Below are 23,867 nucleotides of genomic sequence, written 5' to 3'. Positions count from 1 at the left end.
CAAAAAGGGGACAAAAAACCAATTCAAATACGGCTGCACGGCATAATTAACCAGAGTCTTCGCGAACACCCCGCGAGCTAAAACGGAAAGATCAATTACCCGCCTTTAAAAGAATGAGTAACCGAGCAGTTGAGAGAGAACTGAGAGAGTCAATGAAATGACGGGGGGGGGGGGGGGGGGGAGTTGGGGATTTGGTTGCTGGAAAATAAAAGTGCTGTCTCAAAGGTATAGATATGGCCGGCATTCCGGTGACTCAGTGGCACACAGCAAAACCGAGAGTAAGAGCCTGCCGTGAGAGGCGGGGCGGCAGATCTGGCGTCAGTCTGGCGATGGTCTGGTTATAAGGTTATGCAAGGAACAACCCCCCAGCTGGGACTGCGAATTTCCAGGAATTTACAAATGGTAAATTTCCCATGGAAATTTTTACACTATTTCAATTACGTAAAATTGAACACTGCACGGCTTGATTTTAACATTCTCTGCTTGAACATTCTCTCATACTACTCTTTAACTTTTACCTTTGCTGTTTGGTAAGAGCTTGCCCAGTTTGTACACCAAATTATGATGTATCATTAATAAAATGATGTACACTAAAAAGGTATGATTGTACATTTGTGTGAATATAATGACCAAATTGAATAATGAACATTATTTTTCTATCTACAAAATCATCTGAATGTTATCCGCACATGTGAATGCATGTGGTGTACAAATAGTGTACAAATAAAGCAATGTTTAGCTTCAATTTATCTTGTAAGTTTGCGAGCAAACATGAATTAGTTAACAATTACAGACATCAAACTGACTAGTAATTCCCTATAATGCACATATTCCTGTCACATAAAAAATGTATGACGTGAATCGTTATCTCAGCCGACTTGACAAGTATCAACAGAATATCATATTTATATTATTTTACATGCTATCACCACATGTACAGTCAACACTGTAATTCGCCCACTTGGCCCTGAGTTGAACAGCAGTTGCAGACAGACAAATAGAAGTTTCCCCAGTGTATAAGCGATGTAATCGATGCTCTGCTGCTGTTACAGGGAACCTAATCACGCATCTAATCAGTACTCAGGGCGTGTTCTTTCATGGAACATTGTGAGTAAAAATAATCAAAGCACTGTGATAAAAAAGATCTAGTGATTAGGGAACTGTTTAAAAATCAGGAATCAATCTCAGAATCATCATTTTAAAGGGAAACCTGATCCAAACTGAGAATATAGTGTACTAAAACAAACCAGACAGATTGAAATTTATCAGAAATAATATGTATGGTAAAAGTTAAAAAAAGTGTAGCGAAAAATACATTTGGATGAACCTCTGAACAATAAAAAAGCTCAGAATCCTCAATATTTCAACATGCTTCACTAGATTTTTCTATTCTCAATTTTAGGTTTTTCTAAGATTGGCATTTACATTTTCTGAACAAACCAACTAATGAATTTTAGTTGGCATAACGACTCAAAAAAATCACAAAAGTTAAAAGTTGAGCTCAAAAACGGTGAAGAGGAACAGGCTTGTTTGTTTGTTTTGCCTTTTTAACTCCCTGTTTCACAAGTTGCCATTTAGCCTGGGTCACAAACAGCAAGCACGGCCATTAAAGTGCTTTTATGAGAATCTGGCAGCAGGCTGTCTCCCGCTCAGTGTCACAGACAGCGGTCTCGTTACAGGGGGACCCCTGGGAGACCCCGGGGGGGCGGGGGGGGGGAGCCTGCTCCAGACGGCCCCGGTAATTGTAGCTAGCAACATTCACCTCTGAACCGGGGGTTCATTTGCTTTCGTAAAAAAAAAAAACCAGAAAAAAGAAAAATGATTTGGAATGGGAAAAGAATAGAAAAGAAATCCAGCTGTTCTCATTTCCAACTCCCCTCTCACACCCCAGCCGTCTTGTTCCCAGGCACTACTTGATCACGTGTCACTCATGCCCCTCCGAAGCTAAAGCGGCCCTAAAAGTCTCACCTACAACATGACCCCCCTGCTCTCCCCTAGGGCCCTGCCCCCAAATCCAACCCCTACCCCCATCCCCCTGTCCTGCCCACCACATCCCTCGTTTTCTGTGCAGGATGAGAGGTACATGGCAGGTACATAGGCAGAGCCATATAGCAGGCCAAGACTTCTGCAACTTTAGCCTCACATCTGAAAAGAGGGGCCGATTGAGCGACAGGGTTCTGATGCATTTAGTGAATCATTTTCATCTACTCACGTCTGCTTTTAAACCCAATAACTAAAACTATAAAGTTGAGCACAGTTCTATTTTAAAGGACGCACATGGGCCTTTGCATGCAGAACAAATCTATCAGTAGAGGACTGCATTTTAAACACAGGCCTGACAATGTAACGCACCTGCCGACAAAACTGATCTCAACGCAAATGACTCATGACATCCACGCACAATGCCTCAAAGGAGAGGCACAAGATGCATGTAGGAACTCTGGGAGATGGAGTCTCCTACCGCGCCAGTGAGTGTGGTGGGAGGCCTGCGCATGGAGTGGTTAAGCGTTAGCGTCGTTAAGCGTTAGCCTCGCCAGCGCGGCACACGGCTTCGGGGCCTGTGACTCAGTAATTAACCGCGCCGGTCCGCTGGGGCCGAGCGACGCCACATCAAGGGCTGAGGCGACGTGAGACAGAGGCTGGGGATGGCTCAAAGGGTGCACAGGGGCCTGGGGAGGGGGGAAGAGGGGTGCTGTAAAATTTTAAACCCCTCATGCTTGTTAACTTCCAGCTCGCGACACACTCTTTCTGTTGGGGCGGGGAGGGTGGGCGGGTGCTGGGCTTGGGGAATGGGAGCCCAGCTCCACATGTTACATGGTTAGGGTTAACCCCCCCCCCCCCCCCCCCCCCCACGCCTTTTAAATGTTTGCAGCTCTCATTGGGAAATGTGGCTAATATCACCTTTAAGTTCCAACACTTTGTCTGTTTTTAAGCGTGCCGAAGTGTTACGAAATGCTGGTTGAGCCAGAGGTGAATTGGTTCGCGATGCCTGATAAGCGGAAAACTTTGCGAGACGACGAGACTGTTTCATCCAGATACTCTCATGCACGCTTTCCTTTACTGCAGAACTCTGATGCGTCACCGGGCAGTGTGCTCTAAAGCTTCAAAAGGCATGATGAAGCCGCGGAGACAGAAGCCCCCGGAACAGGGGAACAGTCTCACGCGTGGCCGGTGAGTCCCGGCCCGGAGAGGAAGACTCCGCTGGCCATTAGTGATCGGGGGGGGGGGAGGGGGGGGGGGGGGGGGGGGCGGTCCGTGGCCCCTAAGGCCAGTCATGGAGAATACCACCCCTCCATGTCCTGATTACAGAAGAACACCCCGTCCTTTGGGAGGCACAAATTTCTTTCCCAGACTGAACTCACAGCAGAATCCTGGGAAGAAGAACCCCCCCCCCCCCCCAAACCCATTCACAGCAGGAGGCAGTTATGTCCACTGGGTACAAGTGCAAAGACTTCTGGGTAAAAAGATAATGCTGAGTCCATGCATTTGAAAAAGAAAATTGACGGACACCGTAAGACTAGCCAGACTACGAGACCAGGACACCCACTGCCTGAAACTCACCCAATTATGATCCCACCCCCACCTCATGAATTCTGATCTCTCCCAACAACCCTCCCCTCCAACCTGATGACTTGATGCAAATGTATTCTGCGCAGGAAAGCAACATCCCGATCCCGACTGCAGAGTCATTTGTTTTGGGCGGCCAGGAGACCCACATCAGAAAAACCAGAAACATCGAACTGTTTACACAGCTGCTTGCAGCCAGGCCCAAATCAAAGGTGCATTTTTTTGCTGGTTTTTTGGGGGGGGGGGGGGGGCCGGGCGTGGGTGGCGGGGCGGCGTGGCGAGGTTGGAGAGAGCGCGGGTTCGGGAGCGTACGCCTGGGGTGACGCCGCCCTAGCTTCGCGCTGCCGGCAGCCCTCCAGCTCCGCCGCTGCCTAGCGCAGGCTGCCTCCTTCCCCGACCGGGGCTGGCGCACGGGCGCACCGTCTTCATCAGATAAGCACCCACCCCTCCCACTGAAGATTCCTGCCAATCGCTCAACCCTGTCTGCTGCAGAGGCGCTCTGCAGGAAAACAAACACACCCCCCCCCCCCCGCCCCCCAGAACCAGGAGCCATTCACGCTACCAAAAATAGCCTCACTCTCTATTTATATGGCATTTATGCCAATTGTCAAACAAGGGTGCCCAAGCATCAAGAATACTTTCAAACTGCTTTATCAATCCTTGCACTATCTTTGTTGAGGTTCTGCACATTGCGTGTGCCACGTCGAGCACGTTTCCACCAGCGAGCTGCATGTTTGGCATTCGCATGGAGCTCAGACAGGCTCTGTCCTCTGTGTACTAGTCTCAACCTGGCATGGAGCTCAGACAGGCCCAACCTTCTGTGCACTATAGCCTCACCCCAGCATGGAGCTCAGACAGGCCCTACCTTCTGTGCACTACAGTCTCACCCCAGCATGGAGCTCAGACAAGCCCTACCTTCTGTGCACTACAGTCTCACCCAGGCATGGAGCTCAGACAGGCCCAACCTTCTGTGCACTACAGTCTCACCCCAGCATGGAGCTCAGACAGGCCCTACCTTCTGTGCACTACAGTCTCACCCCAGCATGGAGCTCAGACAAGCCCAACCTTCTGTGTACTACAGTCTCACCCCAGCATGGAGCTCAGACAAGCCCTACCTTCTGTGTACTACAGTCTCACCAGGGCATGGAGCTCAGACAGGCCCTACCTTCTGTGCACTACAGTCTCACCCCAGCATGGAGCTCAGACAAGCCCTACCTTCTGTGCACTACAGTCTCACCCCAGCATGGAGCTCAGACAGGCCCTACCTTCTGTGCACTACAGTCTCACCCCAGCATGGAGCTCAGACAAGCCCTACCTTCTGTGCACTACAGTCTCACCCAAGCATGGAGCTTCGACAAGCCCTACCTTCTGTGTACTACGGTCTCACCCCCGCATAACTGGCAGGGTACTGCACATCTGCTCCCAACATTTCCTTTATTCATTTTTCAAATGCTATTTTTTTCTTGCTGTGCATTGAAGCCTGTGCCAAAAATGTCTCATTTTAAACCTCGACCCGGAGTCTCGAGGAGAATCTACCGGAGTACGGGTGTCTGGCAGGCCAAGTCTGCCGGGCCAGTGGCTGTTTTTCTGTCTCCAGTCTACGCACTTGTGTCATTTCAAGGTCGTTTTTTGTGTACCACCACAGCCTATTGTGTAATGAGACTATTGTAGAACATTCAAAAGGTCATTGCTTTGGCAGATTTATGCAGACGTGAACCTCTGGATCCATGTTTGAAGAGAGTCGTTTCAGGTTCTTCCTGTTCTGCAGAAAGTTTTTTCTCTTTTGTTACTTTACAATGTCATTATGTCACTGTAACACCCTGGAAAGTGGTTAGCAAAATTTAGGAGGCTTTGTTTGACCTTCTGAAACTAGTAGCACTTGAGAAGGAAGGACATTGAGGGCATTCTGTGAAATAAGTTTTTGTTAGCAAACTCCCATCGTGAACCTTTGCAGCTTCACAAGAAAGAAATTATAAACAACAGTAGGTGGTCAGTTATAACGTCTAAGACTACATTGAATCATCTGTGTTTGTGTCAGTTAGAGAGTATGCATGAATATGCATAAGTGTGTTTATAAAAATATCCATATGTTATGTATGCACATAAGCATGCATGCAGGTGCATGTGTGTGATTGTACTGTATGTGCATAGGCATGCAAGCAGATGCATGTGTGTGATTACATACATAAATATGAATGAAGGTGCATGCATGTGTTTGTACTGTATGTACATAAGCACGCATGCAGGTGCATGTGTGTGTTTGTGTATGACAATGAAAGAGCCGGTGCAAAGAAATAGGGCTTATGCAAGAATGTGTGTGCAGGCATGTTTGCTGAAGTGTGCATACATGTGCCTGCACCTGTGTATGTGTTGGTGTGCATACATGCTTGTTTCTATTTATGGCAGTGAATATTTGTGTGTGAGCATTTGTGTGCGTGTGTGTGTTTGTGAGTTTGTGAGAATATATGCGTGTGTGTGTCTGTGTGTGTGTGTGTGCGCGTTTATGGCTTCTCCAGGTGCCTTCACAGGGTTTTGAGTCAAACCCACCCCTCTAGGCAGCATTACCCTTCTCTCATCAGCTTGAAGTGGTTTAAAAAGTGAGAACTGTGTTTCCATGACGTCTCTAAACCTCACCTACGATACCGAGGCAGTCATGCAGCCCACGAAGGAGGAGGAAGCGATGGGGGGGGGGGGTGAGACCTTGAGCGCAGACTGCTCACTACCACACTGCCAGCCCCAAACTCATCCCTAAAAAAAGAGGAACCGACCCGGCTCTGACCCTCAGGGAGAAGGGGACCCCAGTGGGACCTGAAACAGGAAGCCGGCGTGTGCGGCGTCTCTGCTGGGCTGTGTGTGGGCGCGTGCAGCCGCCGGCCGGCTCCTCCACGGGCAGGGCCTGGCAGATCCATCACCTGGGCGCTGCCCGACTCTGCTGAACCTCACTGGGAGGGGCGGGGCTGCCACTGACACAATGCCAGGACTGAGCCAAGCGCAGAACATTACCGCACACGCTACCACACCCTGAAGAAACACTGAAGCATGAGGCTGATCCAGCTGCAAGGCATAGGACAGATGTGGGTTGCCGTGTTTTTCAATTTTACATGTGGAGGATCCAAGTGAATCCAAGAAATGCCCCCCCAACAAACACACACACACACATAACTGCCACCCCTACATAAATTAACACTGGGAAGGCCAGTGGGTGTACACACTGATCATCTGTAATGCTATTTAGCAGTCATACTTATAGTTTACTGTCGCAGAACTGAGCATAAAATTTTCACAAAAAAAGAGCTTTCTAGCCTGAAATAGCCATGGGATACTACAAAAACACTACAGATACAATTTCCCCATGTTGGGGGGATAAGTTGAAACTAAAAATAACTCAAAAATTCAAGGCCATGTTTTCATGTGGCCTTAAGTTTATACTTCCTATTGGAAGACAAAATATGACCACAAGCATTGCTTGAGCAAATGCAGACCTAATGGTTTGGCAAATGCATTTCAGTGCAGTATCTTACTCGCTAAAAGAATTATAATATCAATCAATACACTGGGGAACCTGATACGTTAGTGAATGGAATGAAAGTACATTAGCACGGGTCTGTATAGCTCCACTCAAAAACTTTGCCCTGATCGTCACTGCATACCGTAGTACATCATGTCCGAACACAAGATTTACCATGAAGGGACATTGTCTTTTTTGTAACCAAAGGCCCGTTTGTCTGTCTTGCGCAAAAACAGGTCTAGCAGTCAAGTCTTAACAGTCCGTGTTCATTCAGAGTTAGAATGGAACTGAAGTTATCAGACGTTTCTCTGAATGAAACGGTTTAACACTTCTCACAATTATTGCGACTTCGTGTAATTTCAACAGAGGTTAACTCTAATCGAACTTCTGTGGACAAATACACCTAGAAATTAAACACATATCTAGAACAGAAAACAATCAACAGTTATATCAATCCGAAATTGAAAATAACTAATAATCAAGCAATACTTGATGATGATGTTAACAAAAAAGTTATCCGTAGACACGCGTTTCCATGGTTGTTTGTTTTGTAAAATAAACACTCAATTCAACGATCTCCCCACAAGGCATGTCAATAACCTGTCATTATTTTGTAAACGATTGTTGACTCTCATCTTCAGTTACATTTTCATATTGGAAACGATACATTGTTTCGCACTGCTACTGACGTTTTACAGTGGATACAAGTAGATGGGTTTGTAATGAATCCCGGGCAAGCAGTTACGCAGTATAACCTTAAAGATGGGAGGCTTTCTTCAGCCCACACATTAAAACGCCACAGGAACTCAACTCATCTTTTCAAAAGTTGCGTCTCTGTGGCGCTATATGTGTCCATCAGTCACAATTCAGAAACGAACACAGCGGCGAGACTGCAGTATCCCCATGCAATAAAAAGTCTGTTAGGCTAGTACTCACCGTCCACTTTTTCTGATTTTATGATAGTTAACGTCGGTTTCATATCAACAGCTGCCGTCATGATCTTCAGATCAAAAATATAATATTTTCTCGTTTTTCTTTTACTATATCCAATTCAATTGCTTTCACTTAAACTCTTCTCTGGCGCTGCAGAAATAAGCGCTTTCGCACGCTCCTTCCTTTTCCTCCCAGTCTTAAACGCGTTTTTTTCTCTTTCCCTCAATAGATTTAATTTCTTCTGTACAAATCTCTCTCTCTCTCTCTCTCTCTCTCTCTAGCTCTCTCTCTCCCTCTCTCATTCCCTCCCTCCCGCCAGGGCGTTTCTGTCCCTCTATGCTCAGAAGAGGCTGGTCTCAACTCCGTACACACGCATGTCATCTCTAAGGGGCGGCGTTAGCACGCCGAATTCAATTACATTCCTGTCTGCTCTCTCACTTTCAAAATGCGGTGACATTATCGTGCAACCCCGTAGGGGAACAGTGATTGCGCCAATACATGTGTTCAGCAAATTACACAACCCAAAAAAGGCTGATAGCTGGTTAGGACACCCCGAGATGTCGACTAATTCATTCTTGGAATTTCCCATACTTTTTTTGAGATATCCTACAAACAAGGCACTTAAACCGTTACAGCTGGAACAGCGTCTAACAAAGCCAGCATCGGAAAACAGAAGGCTGAGCTCTCGAACTTGGTCATAATGATGTGAGGAAACATATTGAGCAACACTTTTGAAACATAATGTACATCCCAAAGTGCACATGCAGAAAAGAGTGCTGTAAATGACAATGCAATGTTCACACCACACCACACAATGACACAGCCCATCACCCACATAATTCCAGGCTAGACAGACGGCTAAATAAGGGCAGAGCTGTTTTTATTTTCTTTTTTCAATTCTCAGCAATCATGCTCAAATGTGTGTGTGTGTGTGTGTGTGTGTGTGTGTTCGCGCGTGTGTGTAAGCATGTGTCAATATGAAAAAGAGTGTGTATGTGCATGGGTGTTTAAATACATGTGTTTGAGTGTGCATGTGTGACTGAAAGTGTCGGGCACACGTGTTTGAGTGTGTATGTGTATGGGTGTGTCTACAAGTGTTTGCGTGTGTGCGTGTGCATGGGTGTGTGGGAGAGGGGTGTTGATGAGTGGTAGATGGTTGCCGTGGACCCACATAAAACATCATTTTGACCCAGGAAACTGTCTGGCTCAAAGGGGCCTGAGTCCTCATAACTTGTGCTTCTCCTCATAAACACCCCTGTGAACTTCCTGTTCACATTGTCCTGATAAATAAAAACCATGTTTGGCTTTTACAGAATCACTTCTCCGGGCCTCATCTATGACTGTTCTACACCTACCAAACAAAACCTCTGAGAGCAACACATTTTTTGTCCAATTTAAGGGCCCCCACCACTCCTTTTTATATAGGAATGTGCTGCATGTTCAAAAGCCACTCAGACAAGTAAGAAATAGCATACTATTCAGGTCAATAGGCTATTTATTGCAACTAAATTGAATCGGGAGTGTCACGTCATCACAGTCCATGACAGGAATTTGATTTGTGTGAGGTTCTGTTTAATTTATTCATTTAAATATTTTTATTTTATTGTATTTATTTTGAGATTGAAAATTGAATTAAGCACAATGAACATGTCATTTCTGTAATTGAATCAGGCTTATTACCATGAGCAGGGAGCCAGTAATGTCTAAACAGACCATATGAGAAAGAGGTAGAGACAGAAGGAGAAAGAAAGGGAAAGTGATGGGGTGAATGCAGGAGGGAACAGCGAAAGAGAGAGAGAAATCGTCTTTTGACAATGAGCCCTAAGCAAATTAGCTGCCATAGCAACAGATTGCCACTGCAATTGTCATATGTTCAAGGTTGGTTCATGTGGAAGAGAGATATAATGTAACATTGTGCACATGGGCAAGTCCAAAGAACCACAATGTGATTTCAAAAAAATGAGTACTTATTGCAACACACATGTGCATGCATGCAATCCTAATGACATTTAGAAATTTTGAAAATTGGTGTTATCATAGTAACATGCAGTACTGTCACAGGGTCTGCATGTATAAATGCCATAACTCATAACATAACTGTTGAAAGAACTCAATATGGATTTGCATTGCATGGCTTGTATCACAACACTGCACTCCTTCAAAATGGAATTGTGGGTAGGGAGCAGCCAGCTGCATTGATTACATATGGATTTTAAAACCGGAATCTCACAAGGTTTCCATTAGCTGGCCTGGATAGAGTTTCACTTGACAGAAATGGAAGCTGGAGTGGAAACCTCTGAGATGTGGTGTGGTTCGTGGTCAGGTCTTCACAAGGAGCCTTTAGTGGCCTTTAGTGGTGGGTGGTGGGGGGCATACACTTCATTCATTCCCTCTCTTTCTCTCTCACTTATTCCTTCGCTTTCTCTCTCACTCACTCACTCATTCTTTCTCTCTCACTCACTGTGTTCCCCCTCTGTTTTTGTATTAATGAGCTCCTTGTATCTACTCTTAAAAGGATGGTCTGGGCCGGTTGGTGCCTGAGGGGTGGCCATTAAGACTAATGGTGCTCCCCTTGACTATTATCTGGACTGGGGCTTGCTGAGTAGTCTTTAATAACAGAGATGAGTTCCGTTTCAATCCTGCACACGTGAACTTAAATTTTGTTGCTGCGTGCCAAGTTGAGACTTTTTATTGGCAACATGCATGCCGTTCTGATGTTTTACTGCAAAAAGCATCAAAACAACCTTCAAGGTTCTCATGGCTACAGATAAGCCTCTATGCTTCAGAAATACGTACAGAACAGGAACAAACCTATAGAAATATTTCAGTGGAATTTCTGCATCCTCCAGTGTTCGGTTTTTCACAACCATGCATACATGTTGGAACAGGATAGTGTAAGAACGTGAAGTCCCTGAAACAACTAAAGTACAATAAGGTCCTTGCTCACGGGACCTGGGTCTTCAGCTCTGACATCTAACTGCATGTGCTGTTGTACTGGCTAGATAGTGAGTGTTGCAGTTTGGAACTAGCAACTGGCCTACATCTTTCATATTAGTATTCATGCATTTATCATGTGTCAAATTGCCAGTAAGGAGCTCATAAAGGCAGAATAGGCCCAAAAGCTTGTGAGAAACAGAAGTGACAGATATAGCAACATGTAGATTTAATGGGTTTATTTGGTCTTGGGATATTTATAAAAACACTTAATAAACCTCATACTCCAGATAAGGCTCTTGGTCAGCCCCCCTAAAATGAGCCACTGCCAGGACAATACTGATGTGTGTATGTCATTTTCTATCCCAAAGCCAGCTTTCATGGTTCCTCGCTGAACGCACAGCTCTCTCCACCACAATCATTTCCAAAAGCCTTCTCCTGAAGTGCGTGGGAATAAGGATGATGGGGAAAGCATGCAGGGCAGGCAGGTCAGGCTTGGTGCAGCTAGACACGCTCAGTGGGATCATAGACTACGCTTCTGAGCCGTATCCCGGCAACATGATGTCCTGGGTTCCAGCCTCATCTGTTTCAACACCTGGCGAACCACGTTACCATGGGCGCAAGCTGGGAAATGCCATAAAGCAGAAAGGGGGATACTTGGTCCTCCGACACTGTGGGGGTGTGAGTGCTGCTGTTTGATCTGCCTCTGGTCCAGATCAAACTCTGCGGTTTACCAACCTGGAATTCTGTGGTACCTATGGACCACCATTCTCCAGCTGTTGAAGCTACTGTTGAGGTGGTGGAGTAGAGAACCAGGTGAGGATCTGGGTTTGTAATCAGTAAGTTGCAAAATGTAATCAGTTCCCAGAAGGAATACTGCAGTTTTACCCATGAGAAAGTGGCTTGAACTGAAATTTCTTCAGTAAATATCCAGCTGTATAAATGGATAGAGTTAAAAAATGTAAGCTGTTTTACCCTGTTACCCTGAATAAGCATTTATCAGCTGTGTAAGTCACCCTGAATAGGCATCTGTCATGCAAATAAACAGTGTAAGCTAAGGGAGTTGCCTTTATAGAGACTTCTCTAGTTCGGATTGCCACAGAGTTAATGATTTGACAAACTCTCGTCATGACTAAGTGATCTAAAGCAGGGAAAAGAGAGTTCCCGGTACTAACAATGTGCTTCGGTTTAGAATGTTTTTCTTGAAAATAACACCGCTCTGTGCTTTTTTTGCTGTCACCAGTTTGGCTAACAGCGCTGAAGCATCGCTTGATTATCTGACACTGAAAAACATGAGTTTCATTTTCTGGTTTTGTGACATCTTTCATACGTCAGTCCTCCACAGCTGAGGTCAACCTCCATCGGCCGTTCCTTGAAATAGTGCAAAGCGAGCAAACAGCTTTTATTGCAGTGTGTACTTTTCATTTGTGCACCTCCACTGATACCATCAATGAGCTTCTCATTTGACTACACTGAGACAGTCAGCAACCACAGACCACGCACCCTCTTAGGAAATAGCTCTATTTCTGTTCTTCGCAGTACTGACCCTCCAAAGCAAATTCATATAAATTCAGGTCAGGTGGTTGACTTAGCCCTGAAAAACTCCCTGGTTGCTTAAGCAATGTATGTACTGAATGTATGACATACACACACACAGTAAATAGTGAAGCTCACGTACCCACAAGCTCAAGTAACAAATTAGCATGCCTTTATTCCCAGGGGTAGATTGGAAAGGCTCTTCTCCTGTGATCAGATTTTGGAGGATGATCCTCCCTTCAGCCCCCCCGTCCCCAGCACACCACCTCCACCCCCTCCCCGTCTGGCTCTATGAATGGGAGTCTTGTGGCCTCCGTCCTGCCCCCGGTGTCCCGGGCCAGCCTGCCTGGTGTCCCGGCTGTCTGATCAGGTCTGTGGGCAGGACGCAGGCCTGCCGAGATCACACAGGACCCCCGTGGAGCTGGTGAGGGGCGGCGGGGCGGGACGGCGCACAAAGGCCAGGCTCTTTCCAAACAATTAGCCTCGCTAAAAGGACATCTCTCTCTCCTCCATTAGCGCCACCACGTGCCCCCAGCAGTCCATTGTGCAGATAATTCAATTATCCTCCCCTGCTTCAGCCTCCAGTGCCGGGGGTGGAGCGAGGGGTGGGGGAGGCATGTCTCTCTCCTGGCTGTCTACACCTCCGCCCCCCCCTCCCTCCCCTTACACTGATTGAGATCCCAGCCAAAAGGAAAGTCCCCCTTCTCATGTCGGCTTTCAGACCCATGTCTTAATCTCCTCTTTATTGTCTTTCACAAAAGGCCACTGCGCTGAAGTAGGGGAGCCCCGCTTGTGTTTCCTTTAACCTTAATTACACACACCGGGCTCATTTAGGTAGCACTGTAGAGCTACAAGTGTTTTTAAAATGTGGGCTTGCAACTGCAGGGTTGCATGTTCAATGGTTCAGTTCCTGAGTAGGGCACAGCGATCACACATGATCAGTAACAAAGTGCTGGTTTTAAACAAGTGATTGTGTGTGTGTCTATGTGAGTGTGTGTGTGTGTGTGTGTGTGTGTTGTATCACTGAGAAAAGATGGTTGGTTGATCCTATTTAAACCTACCCCAGGAGAACCACTATAAACACAAGAGAAAACACAAGACAAGGCATTCACAAGAAGCTGAGTTTCAGAAAACATAAACCCAGCCACCTTAAACACAACACTAATAACAACCTGTGGTACATGTCATACAACATCTTAATTGGTGATATGATAGCATGTAGTATGGGCATTTAAGGACCGCTTGTGTCGAATCTGTGATAGCAGCAAGAATACTCCAAACTGAAACCAAGCCCTTGCCCCAACCCCTTTTCCTAACCATAAACTGTAACTCCAAACTTCTACCCCAAGCCTTAACCAGCTATAACCATAACTCTGAAGATATCAGTTGGAGGGACATTGTATTGCTGTACAGCATACCTTGCATTGTTGCTAAATTGGGGGATAAAACGTGACTGACCAACCTGTGTTACTGTGTGAGGGCTCTAGGCTCTGGTCCAGGTCAGCCTGTGTTATTGCGCAGGGCCCTAGGCTCTGGCCCAGGCCACCCTGTGTTACTGTGCAGGGCCCTAGGATCTGGCCCTGGCCAGCCTGTGTTATTGCGCAGGGCCCTAGGCTCTTGCCCAGGTCAGCCTGTGTTACTGGGCTCTAGATTCTGCTCCAGGCCAGCCTGTGTTACTGGGCCCTAGGCTCTGGCCCAGGCCACCCTGTATTACTGCGCAGGGCCATAGGATCTGGCCCAGGTCAGCCTGTGTTACTGCGCAGGGCCCTAGGCTCTGGCCCAGGCCAGCCTGTGTCACTACGCTTGGCCTGTATGCTCTGGTGTTTAGGGGGGAAGTGTGCGGAGCTGTGATTAGCATCTGCGCTTCCTCCTTTCCCATAACCTCCAGACCCCCGCAGGCCGCCTGTTTACTTTTAGAAATAAAAAATGTGCATGCGCCCGTGAGGACGTGCCCCTCTTCAGCGGTGACCCCCCCAAACCCCGCACCCTCCCTCCACTCCTCTCCCTCGCTGAACTGTCCAGCTGTCAAATCACATCAAATAAAAACACACTGGAAAGCAGTGTGCATATGTGTGTGTGTGTGTGCGTGTGTGTGTGTGTGTGTGTGTGTGTGTGTGCATGTTTGTGTGTTAAACTTTTTTTTGTGTGTTTGTGTGGGTGCGTGCATGCATGTGGGTGTGTGAGTGTGTGTGTGTGCATGTGTGTGCGAGAGAGTGTGTGCCTTTGTGTGTGTTAGTGTGTGTAGTGTGTGTGTGACAGAGAGTGTGTGTGTGCGTATGTGCATGTGTGAGTTCATGCATGCATGTGTGTGTGTGTGTGCATGAATGTGTGTGTGGGTGTGTGTGTGTGTGCGTGTGTGCATGTGCATGTGTGCGTATGTGCATGTGAGTGTGTGTGTGCGTGCGTGCGTGCATGTGTGTGTGACTGGGAGCAGATCGTGCAGCGCTTGTGAAAGTGTTCAGGGCGTGGAGGTGGAGGAGAGTGATTATAAACACGGCTCTGGCATGGAGGACGTCAGACAGCTTTGTGTGACAGTCGGCTTAGAGCCAAACACGGCCCGTTAATACAGCTCTCACCCCACACGAAAGACACTCAAAGCAGGGTCGCTTTTTTCCAGTTACACACATGCTTAATGACTACATGCTATACAATCATTACCTCTCAATGTTCAAACAAACTAACCCATCATGATCACTAAAGAGGAGAGTAGAATATCTGCTTTTTTATTTAAAACATTAAATTGGTGTTTGCACTGTAAAATAGTAATGTATCAACCAATGCAAACCTAAGAATATTCACAAGACTAGATATTAGATCCACTTGTAATAATCTGAGGGCCAAGTAAAGATCTGAATGAGATTCAAACAAGCACATAAAGAAGTGTTTTTATCTGATTATGAAACATTTGCCACATTTCAGCTGACGCCCATTCACCAGCTACATTTTTCAAAAATTAAAAAATATGAACCAGACATTTTTAGCATGGTTTTACACATGGAAAAAAATGTGGAAAAACCTTGAGGTTTCAAAAGCAGGAAATATGAAACTGATTAATTGTATATTTCAGCAAGGACCAAAAATGTTCAAAGTGAGACTAGGCAGCCAAGGTTACCTTGGTGACAGAGCTGTGCTGGTGGAGCCTGTGACCTTTGACCTGTGGAAACCTGAGTTAGCACACCTGTGGTGGGGTTCCCTGTCTGCTCCTCTCTGAAGCTGCCCCCTGACCCTCATCTTCGGTGATGTCAGAGTGAGGCGTCACAAACCCTAAAATGGGCGGAGCCTTACTCCAAACTGGGTGGCACACAAGTGACCTCATCCTGCCCACATGCCCATTCTATTGCCTTTTCCTTTATATAAGCCCATTTCCTATGTCACAAGACATGGGTGATTTTCATTATAGTCAGTAGCACATACATATAAGGGGTTTCCTTTTTAAATCTTCCAAATCCCCAAATGAAAATGTTGCATGCAAGATAAAACAGACCCAGGTGCACACTTACATTGCCTATATACCTTACAAGCTAAAATTTCATTTAAGCCTTTAGTAGGGGGAAGCGAAACTAAAATAAGCAGTGTAGGCAGGAAATGGAAGTATTTCCAGCTCAAGTTTCAGTGGTAATTGTGCAATTTACATACAAGTTTCCATATGAACATACAGAACATACGAACGTTTCTATGAAAACTATTTCTATGTTTCTTTGGCAGTCACAAAAAATGTTTCTATTCAGAATGCTTTTTCAAGCAAATCATTTTAAGTAGTAACAGACCTCATGGTAACAAGTGTTCATCGGTGCAATTATTATATCAATATAATAGTATATTAAAATATTAAATATGTGTTGATTTTAACTACATTAACTAACCTGTCTGAATAACCTCTAATTTTTCACTAGCTTTTGATTTCAACTCCAGTTTAGCTTTATGTAGTTTTAAAAGCAGGTTTGGCAGTTTTAGTTTTGTTTTTTCAAAAACGTATTTCATTTTTTTCCCTCACGCACTTATTTTTTTATTTTACAATAATAACCTTGTTGGGATTGTGGGTAATTCATTTTGTCCATTGATAATAGTGATTTATGATGATTGATAATGATATGTAAAAACCCACAAACGCGCTGCCAAGCCCAACACAGCAGTGGCGTATTTGTTGTTTTTGGATTACTTGGCCACTCGTGCCTTGCAGAGAGAACGCGTCTTTGGGGACAACGCATAAGCTCTGAGGCGCAGACGCGTTTGCGGAGAGGGACGAACGGCTGGTGTTTGCACACGGGCCTACAGTATGCATGGCTTGTATGCGATTGCTAAGGTGCTTCCTTCAGTTTACGAACGATTGGCATCCTTCCTCTGATACACCGGAGATATGCACAAAATCGAAGGCCTGGCTTCATGAAGCCTGTGCTGTTTTTTTATTTTTTTTAGAATTTAAGAATTAAAGAAAAGTTTTGTGAATGATGCCTATTGTGTGCGCAAATCCTACAAGCGTGTGTGAAAGCCACTGCTACAGCCACTCCACCCACTACGGGGTTAATGAAGGTTCTCTCTGCCATCACCACACATTTATATTGATAATCATTACCCAAAAATAATGGAGCTAATAAATAACAGCATGTATCTGAAGCACGGATGTCCAAGCTCAAGTTACGTTACATAATTCATTTACTGAGCAAAGCTCCTTGGATAGGGGAACTCAGATAACAGCTTTAGCTGTAGAGCCTTCCATCACTGAAGCAGTTCAAGCTAAGTGCCTTGCTCAAAGGTGCAGTGGCAGTGCCCCACCACTGAATTGAACCTGCAATCTCCAACTTAGAGAGCGTATTTGCCAAAATGATACAGTACAGTGCCAAACATGCTCCACATGTTGTACATTTTGGCCACCTTTTAAAACCACCTCAATCCCCCCATCCAGCCCTAATTTTCTGCACTATTGGTGTCACTGTGTACAGCAACCTTCCACTTACAGTGAGATTATTATATTTAGGCATACTGCAGAAAAAAATTGTTTTCTTTTGCATACTAATGAGCTTACTTTTTCCATTTTTGTCTTAAATAAAATTCATTTAAACAGTTGAATGTTTATGGAAGGAATTCAGGACATCCTCAATGGCATAACAACAGTGCCCTCCCTTGGAATCAAACCAGCGACCCCTGACTTATAAGCCTAGTTCTCAGACCAGCCACTGTATTACCATTAGACTACATTCTACTGTCATATTGTACCATCATTGTACTACACTAGAAATGCTGGCTTCAGAGGGAGTTCAGCTGGTGCTCTGCTTTCTGACAGACAGTGTTTAGTCAGAGGTCCAGCACTGGGCCCGGAGTGCGTTTCCGGCAACGAGCGTCAGCAAACGCCATCAAATATATCCCAGGGGCCGCGTTCCCCAGGGCCCCCCAGTCTCACGCCCACGGGGCCAGCTTGGGAGTTGATGGAAGAAATCTGGTGGCCGTCGAGCACGCTCTTGCAACCCCCCCGCCTCTCCACCTCCCCCTCCCCGTGGCGTGCGTCCCCCATCCTCAGAATAAATCACTCTTTCAAGGAGGGAGCCCCGGAGTCAAAGGCAGGCGACACAGTGGGAGGAATGTTCCGGTTAAAAATAAACCGAAAAAAACAGGCAAAAAGAGCAAAAAATGTGGGGCATGCAAGGCGGCCGGGGGCGGAAAGTATGAGGCATCTGCTAAAGGCATCGACCTCGGGGTCAGAGTCGCACGTCGCCGAGCCCCCCCCCCCCCCCTCCATGGTCGGACACGGACCGCAAGAGTCCCCCACCCAAAGGACTTTCACCCAAATATGGACAGCAGCGATCTGCTCCAGGAATGTGTGCCGTTTTAATGCATTTCATGAGAGGGACAGGAATATGAAAGAGAGTCACAATATTTTAGTGAGTGTACATGAGAGTGCACACAAGAGAGACTCAGTGTATGTGCGTGTGTTTGTGTATGAGAGTGAAAAAGAAAAAAGGGTCTATCAAGTGACCTACAATTCAAAGACCTTTGTTAGCATTTGAATATTACCTGTAACAAATTGTTAAAGTATGTTGGTCTCTACAGCTTTCCCATACAGTTTGTTGTTCTTTTTGTCAGGAAACATTGTTTGATCCTTTTCCTTCTTAAACCTTTGTACCTTAGATTTACAACACCTTTCTTATAAAGAAGGCAATTCCGCAAGAAACACAACACACAGAGCCATTCCTACTGCCAGCCACTCCTACTGCCAGCAGCGTCGGTGCCCTTACCTGATGGGCAGAACTCCGGTCCGTTGGGCACTTCCTGCAGGGTCACCTCTTGTGGATAGACGGGTCGTGGTGGGTAGTGGTGCTGTGCTTGACAGGTGCTAAGCATGGAGCTCTGTGGAGCAATGTCCATGCTGCCACTCTGTCTCTGCAAAAAGGAGACACGCTTAGTGGAATGAAATATAACTGCACAGCACTCTTTTCCATAACCTAGGCCTGGATTCAATCACTATGTGTCCTGTGACCAGCAGACACATGCAATGTGTTCTTTTTGCTTTTTGAGTTCAGCAATGTAAGTGAACTCATTAAACACCATGTATTCATTTGTAGGTCGAGATCACAGACAAGTGATGACTGAATCAAGGCTTCAGTCACAGTTTTTCTCCTAATGCACAAAGGATTATGGAGATATATGTACATATCTAATGCTGCAAGTATGTAGAAATACACTATGTATGCATACATACACATGCATATATTTATATATAAGTTTTTAAACTGTGTACTGAGTACAGATAATTAGACCACAGCGACTTTTATCTTTTGAAAGGGGCAATTTCAAATTTGTCATGTTCTTACCCCATGTCTGTTTCAGTGAATGAGTGAGTGAGTGAGTGATTGAGTGAGTGAAAAGGAGAGAGACAATGAATAAGTGATGATGATGTGATACAAGATACATCCAAGACCTGGACCCTGGACCCATGTCTTCTTAAAATCTGATGCACATTTAAATGTTTGACATTATCTTCATGAACGCTGTTTGGCAAGTTCAGTGAACGCCAAACTTAACCCACCAAAACATGTCTGAGAAGAAACTAAAGTCTATGATTTTGCATTTAAGCAGTTAAGCACAACTGCTAATGGAATCCAGGTGTGCCAGGTCAAGGCTAACCTTGAGCTCCTGCTCAGAGTTTCAGACCATGGATAAGAGGGGCAAGTGTATGGCATTCACGCATGTGTGTGCATGTGCGTGTGTGGTTATGTTTGTGTGTGTGCGGTGGAGGGGGTGTGTGGCGAGGAACAATCCCCTCTTTAATTCATGTAAATTTAAAAGAGCGGGAATATGCCCCGAAGCCCTCCCTGTGACCTCGCCGAGCCCGCATGAGGCCCGTGCGGCCAGCTCATTTTCAAAGGCAGCGCGGACCACCTGAGCCAATTAGGCACACAGGAGCTTTATTCCGGAAGGTTCCGCGCAAGGCCAGGTTGGGTGGCTATTAGCATGTGGCCTCCACTCTGGCACCTAATAGGCCCACTTTCCGCATACAAATGAGAACATTTATGTGGCCACCCGATGCAAATCTCCACGCCCTCCTGACCACCCCTCCTTAGCCACGGCGCCTGTGCTGATTACCGCCTTTGCTGTGGCGATATTGCTGTTTGCACAATACGTCCTCCACCTCAGACCCAAACATGGCATAAATGAATGCTGCCAAGCCTTTTCCAAGCACTACATATACTGGGTGTTCAGTACTTATAGAGCTCAGTAAGAAACACTCAGGTGTGCTAGTGCGAGTCCTGCGGTTTTTAAGTGCCTGCCTGAGATCAGGCCACATTCTGGCTGAGGTAAAAGCAAATACATTTCAGAGTTGAGCTCATTGTTTGTGGCCAGGACTGCACTGAAGGCTTTTTAAAAAAACACACAATACTGTCATTTCACCTGTCTGTGACTGATGGCAGGAAAGTGAGATTTTTTTTTTTTTTTTTGCCCAGTCTTATCTCAGGCACAGCTGGCCTTGTGGGAACTCCCTCTGAAATGCTCACTCAGCCAGCCACTAGGAGAGATGGATCCTGGTCACTGCTGGTGCAGGCTGATCATGGTTGCTGCTGGTGGAGGCTAATTGTGGTCGCCGCTGAGGATTGAGGTGAGAGATGCCCCAACGTGATCCTTCCTCCTTGGTGACCCTACAGCCCAACCACAGCCTGTGCGGTGTGAGAACTGTGGCACACAGCTGTGGTCAAATGGCCAACCACAGCCTGTGCAGTGTGAGAACCACGATTCACTATTACGGTCAGACATTACGTTTCAGGACAATTGCTTTGCAGATTCTCTAATACAGAGCAACTGACAAAAGTGAAGAACCTCAAAGTTAGTCTCAAAAAAACAAAACAGTGATGTAGTCAGCGCTGTATTCATTGGGTTAACCACTGATCCACACGCAAGTGGGGTTTGGTCTGTGACAGATACTGTATATTTTCAGAAATTATGAATAGAAAAGACTTCTGAGTTTCACCATGATTTCTGATCATGGCCTTATCCAGGTTTGTATTTCAGGCAACAGCGGAAATGCAATCATCACCATTTGATGGAGTCCAGAGGTACTGGCTGCCACGCTGCTCGGTGCGGAAGCTAAACACGGGGGCAGGATTTACGGCGGGGTCTTACCGTCAGGTCCAGACGGTCAGAGGGGTGAGGGACAGGGTAGACAGAAAGAGGATCCATGTAGTAACTCATTGCGGAGGTCCTGGGTGCTGGAGTAAGGGACAGAGGAGAGAGGATCCATCAATCAATGGTTGTTTACCCTGGGAGACAGCGCTCAGGCGGACGGACCATGGAGCCTGCAACCATGCTGTAATGTTCTCACAACGTTCTGCCAGCTCTGGATACAGGTCTCAGGCCACCCCTCTATATTCCGCAGGAAGTAACCATTAATGTGCAATTTTTCATGCATATCTGACAAGAGCTTGATTGAGATTGTTTTTTTAAAAATATATATTTAGTACTAATTTAAGACTAACTGTGTTTATATAAGTTCACAAGGGATGAGAATGTCAGTCTAATCAGGGTCAATTTAACACTAACCAAATGCTATGTAGGGTTACCAAGTATACAAAAAGGAATGCAATTTGCAGTTCTCGGCTGAGTGTGATTGCTATATCAAACCAAACATCTTTCTTGGTTTTATTTATTTATTTATTTGTTTGTTTATTTATAGGTTTGTTTGTTTAGTTTCTTATTTATTTATTTATTTATGTATTTATTTATTTATTTATAGGTTTGTTTGTTCAGTTTCTTATTTATTTATTCACTCATTCGTCCACTTATTCATTCATCAATATTAGGTGTATTCTATTGCAACACAGAAAGACATTAATCTTGCTACCTATATTTACAGATGATCTAGAAAATGCAGAGCCCTGCAAGTACTTTTTTTTATTTGTGACCAGTGGCTGAATTACTTTTCTGAGCTCTCTGTAGTGTGGGAAAGTGTCAGTGAGCTGTGTTAATGTAGTCTATCTATGCTCACACATATGTTGAACAATGTGAAAAAAGTTCACAAAAGAAAACACATAACCATGACAGCAGCAGAATTATATCTTCAATCCAAAAAATGAAGTAGGGCCCATCCATGTAAAGGAGCTGGGAACTACGCCCCCCCCCCCCCCCCCCCCCCCAGACTCTCTGTATACTGGACTATATATCAAAACTACGTGACCATTTTAACGCAGACCCGCAGCCTGATCTGTATGCTTTTCCTTGCGGAAGGAAAATACCTCATTTGGACCAAGAGTCGATCACCATAAAGCATTGAGGGAACTTTGCATATGATCAAATAATGCACATTTCGAGTCGTTTAAAGCGTTCAAGCCGCTTTAAAGGTAATGCACAAAAGATCGTCGATATACTATAAAACAAAGGTAATCGGTGCATAAAAAGTTTCAAAATATCAAACATATATTATAGTACAGCGTGTGTGATCCTTTAAAGGTGGACAGTTTAATAAATGTCTCTATGTGATAGCCTACTATTATTATATATTTACAAAATAGCTCTCACAAAAAATGTAAAACAATAATAAAATGTGTTTACTTTTAAATAATTTACATAAAATAAGCTACGTCTACTTCCCAACTCGTTTAATAAAAATGAAGAAGCTTATTGCCACGCGAAGAAACGGATGTCCACCAAATTAACCGGACTCGTTATAATACAGGATACATTGATTTGCATGCTCCTCGCGGCATTAAACACATTACAGTAGGCTACGCAAAACGCTATGTCAGTGATAGGCAAGCCAACACATCGCATTGCCAAATGTCTAATTTAAATTGAATTATTCCTATTCTATTCTGTTCTTGCCAAATAATTAAGCTGTTCAGCCCATCTGAAAACACGCGAAATCAAAACACAGCCCCCCCTTTTAGTAAGTAGCGCACCCTTGAACGCAACTTCAAAGCTTGCCTTTCAACCTGAAACCTCAACCGCGAATTATTTATGGCACATCTCAGTCGTCTTTGCACAATCTAAAAACAAAATCGTAGGCTACTTCATTCATTTTTAGTTCTCTACAAGTATTAGTGCATACAACAAAATAGTAAACAAAACTACAAACTTACCGCTGCTTGACAGTGAAACTCTGCCTGGTCGTTCGTTCTCTCCGTGATTTCCTGACAGCTCTGTGCTTGGCCGGACTGCAGCTCTACCTGCCAGTTGTAGCGTTTACTGCGAGGAGGTGGGAAGGCACACTTTGCGGATTAGTCCCACCCTCGGCAATTACAGGGGTCCACTGAAAACCGATTTTGGGGTTTCCTTAAAATATGAAGAAGTGCGTGTCAGTATTTAAAATGGGCTAGAATGGAGCAGGGTGCTGTGTGAAGTGCTCATAAATTATACAGTGGCATCTCTTTGAATGTTATCGTCGGAGCTTTAACCAAACCATATGAGAAGTTTTTTTCACATTAATTTAATGAGGTTGAGTGTCATTCAAAATCAAACTGAAACTGATAAGAGACCGTTTATAATCATCTATCAATATCATAGTGGGACACAAGTGAAATTTAGCTCAGTGGCAGTTCGATATAGAAATGGAGATCTGTTTTAATGGTTCAGGTGTGTGTGTGTGTATGGGGGGCGGGGGGGGGGGGTGGATGATAAATTAGCGCACAACACATTTTGATGATAAAACATTAGGTGTAGATTCTGTTTAATGTTCGAATTCATTCGTGAAACCAGACCAAAAGCCACTCGTTTCAGAAGTGGGGTCACATGTAGCCTACTCATTTTCATCTGATAAAATTGGGTCCAGTCTAACATATGAATATGTACAAACAGCTAGACAGGTTGTAATTGGTATTGCCCCACTAATAAACTAATTTAAGGACCCTGAACATGACACTCAAATCTCTCCCACCAGGAATTTCTCGGAGTAACATTTTGAGAATTG

General features: G+C 45.2%; 1 protein-coding gene across 3 annotated transcripts in view; it reads right to left on the bottom strand.

Annotated features, from left to right (window-relative positions):
• Positions 1–23,165, bottom strand: part of ets1 (v-ets avian erythroblastosis virus E26 oncogene homolog 1) — a 45,446-nt gene extending 22,281 nt beyond the window's left edge. The window contains exons 1-3 of one of the 3 annotated variants that reach the window (XM_035385200.1): positions 23,041–23,165; positions 21,089–21,174; positions 18,709–18,853 (exon numbers count right to left, since the gene is read on the bottom strand). In XM_035385200.1, the coding sequence (XP_035241091.1) occupies positions 18,709–18,853; positions 21,089–21,157 (214 nt within the window). In that variant the 5' untranslated portion in view covers positions 21,158–21,174; positions 23,041–23,165. Of the gene's footprint in view, positions 1–8,011; positions 8,314–18,708; positions 18,854–21,088; positions 21,175–23,040 lie in introns of those variants that run through there. The other 2 variants (XM_035385199.1, XM_035385201.1) reach the window with 2 other exon arrangements.
• Between the last annotated feature and the right edge of the window lie 702 nt (positions 23,166–23,867).

Source organism: Anguilla anguilla, chromosome 12, assembly GCF_013347855.1.
Source record: "Anguilla anguilla isolate fAngAng1 chromosome 12, fAngAng1.pri, whole genome shotgun sequence".
In the NCBI taxonomy this organism is placed as follows: domain Eukaryota; kingdom Metazoa; phylum Chordata; class Actinopteri; order Anguilliformes; family Anguillidae; genus Anguilla; species Anguilla anguilla.
This window is presented reverse-complemented; position numbering and strand designations above follow the sequence as displayed.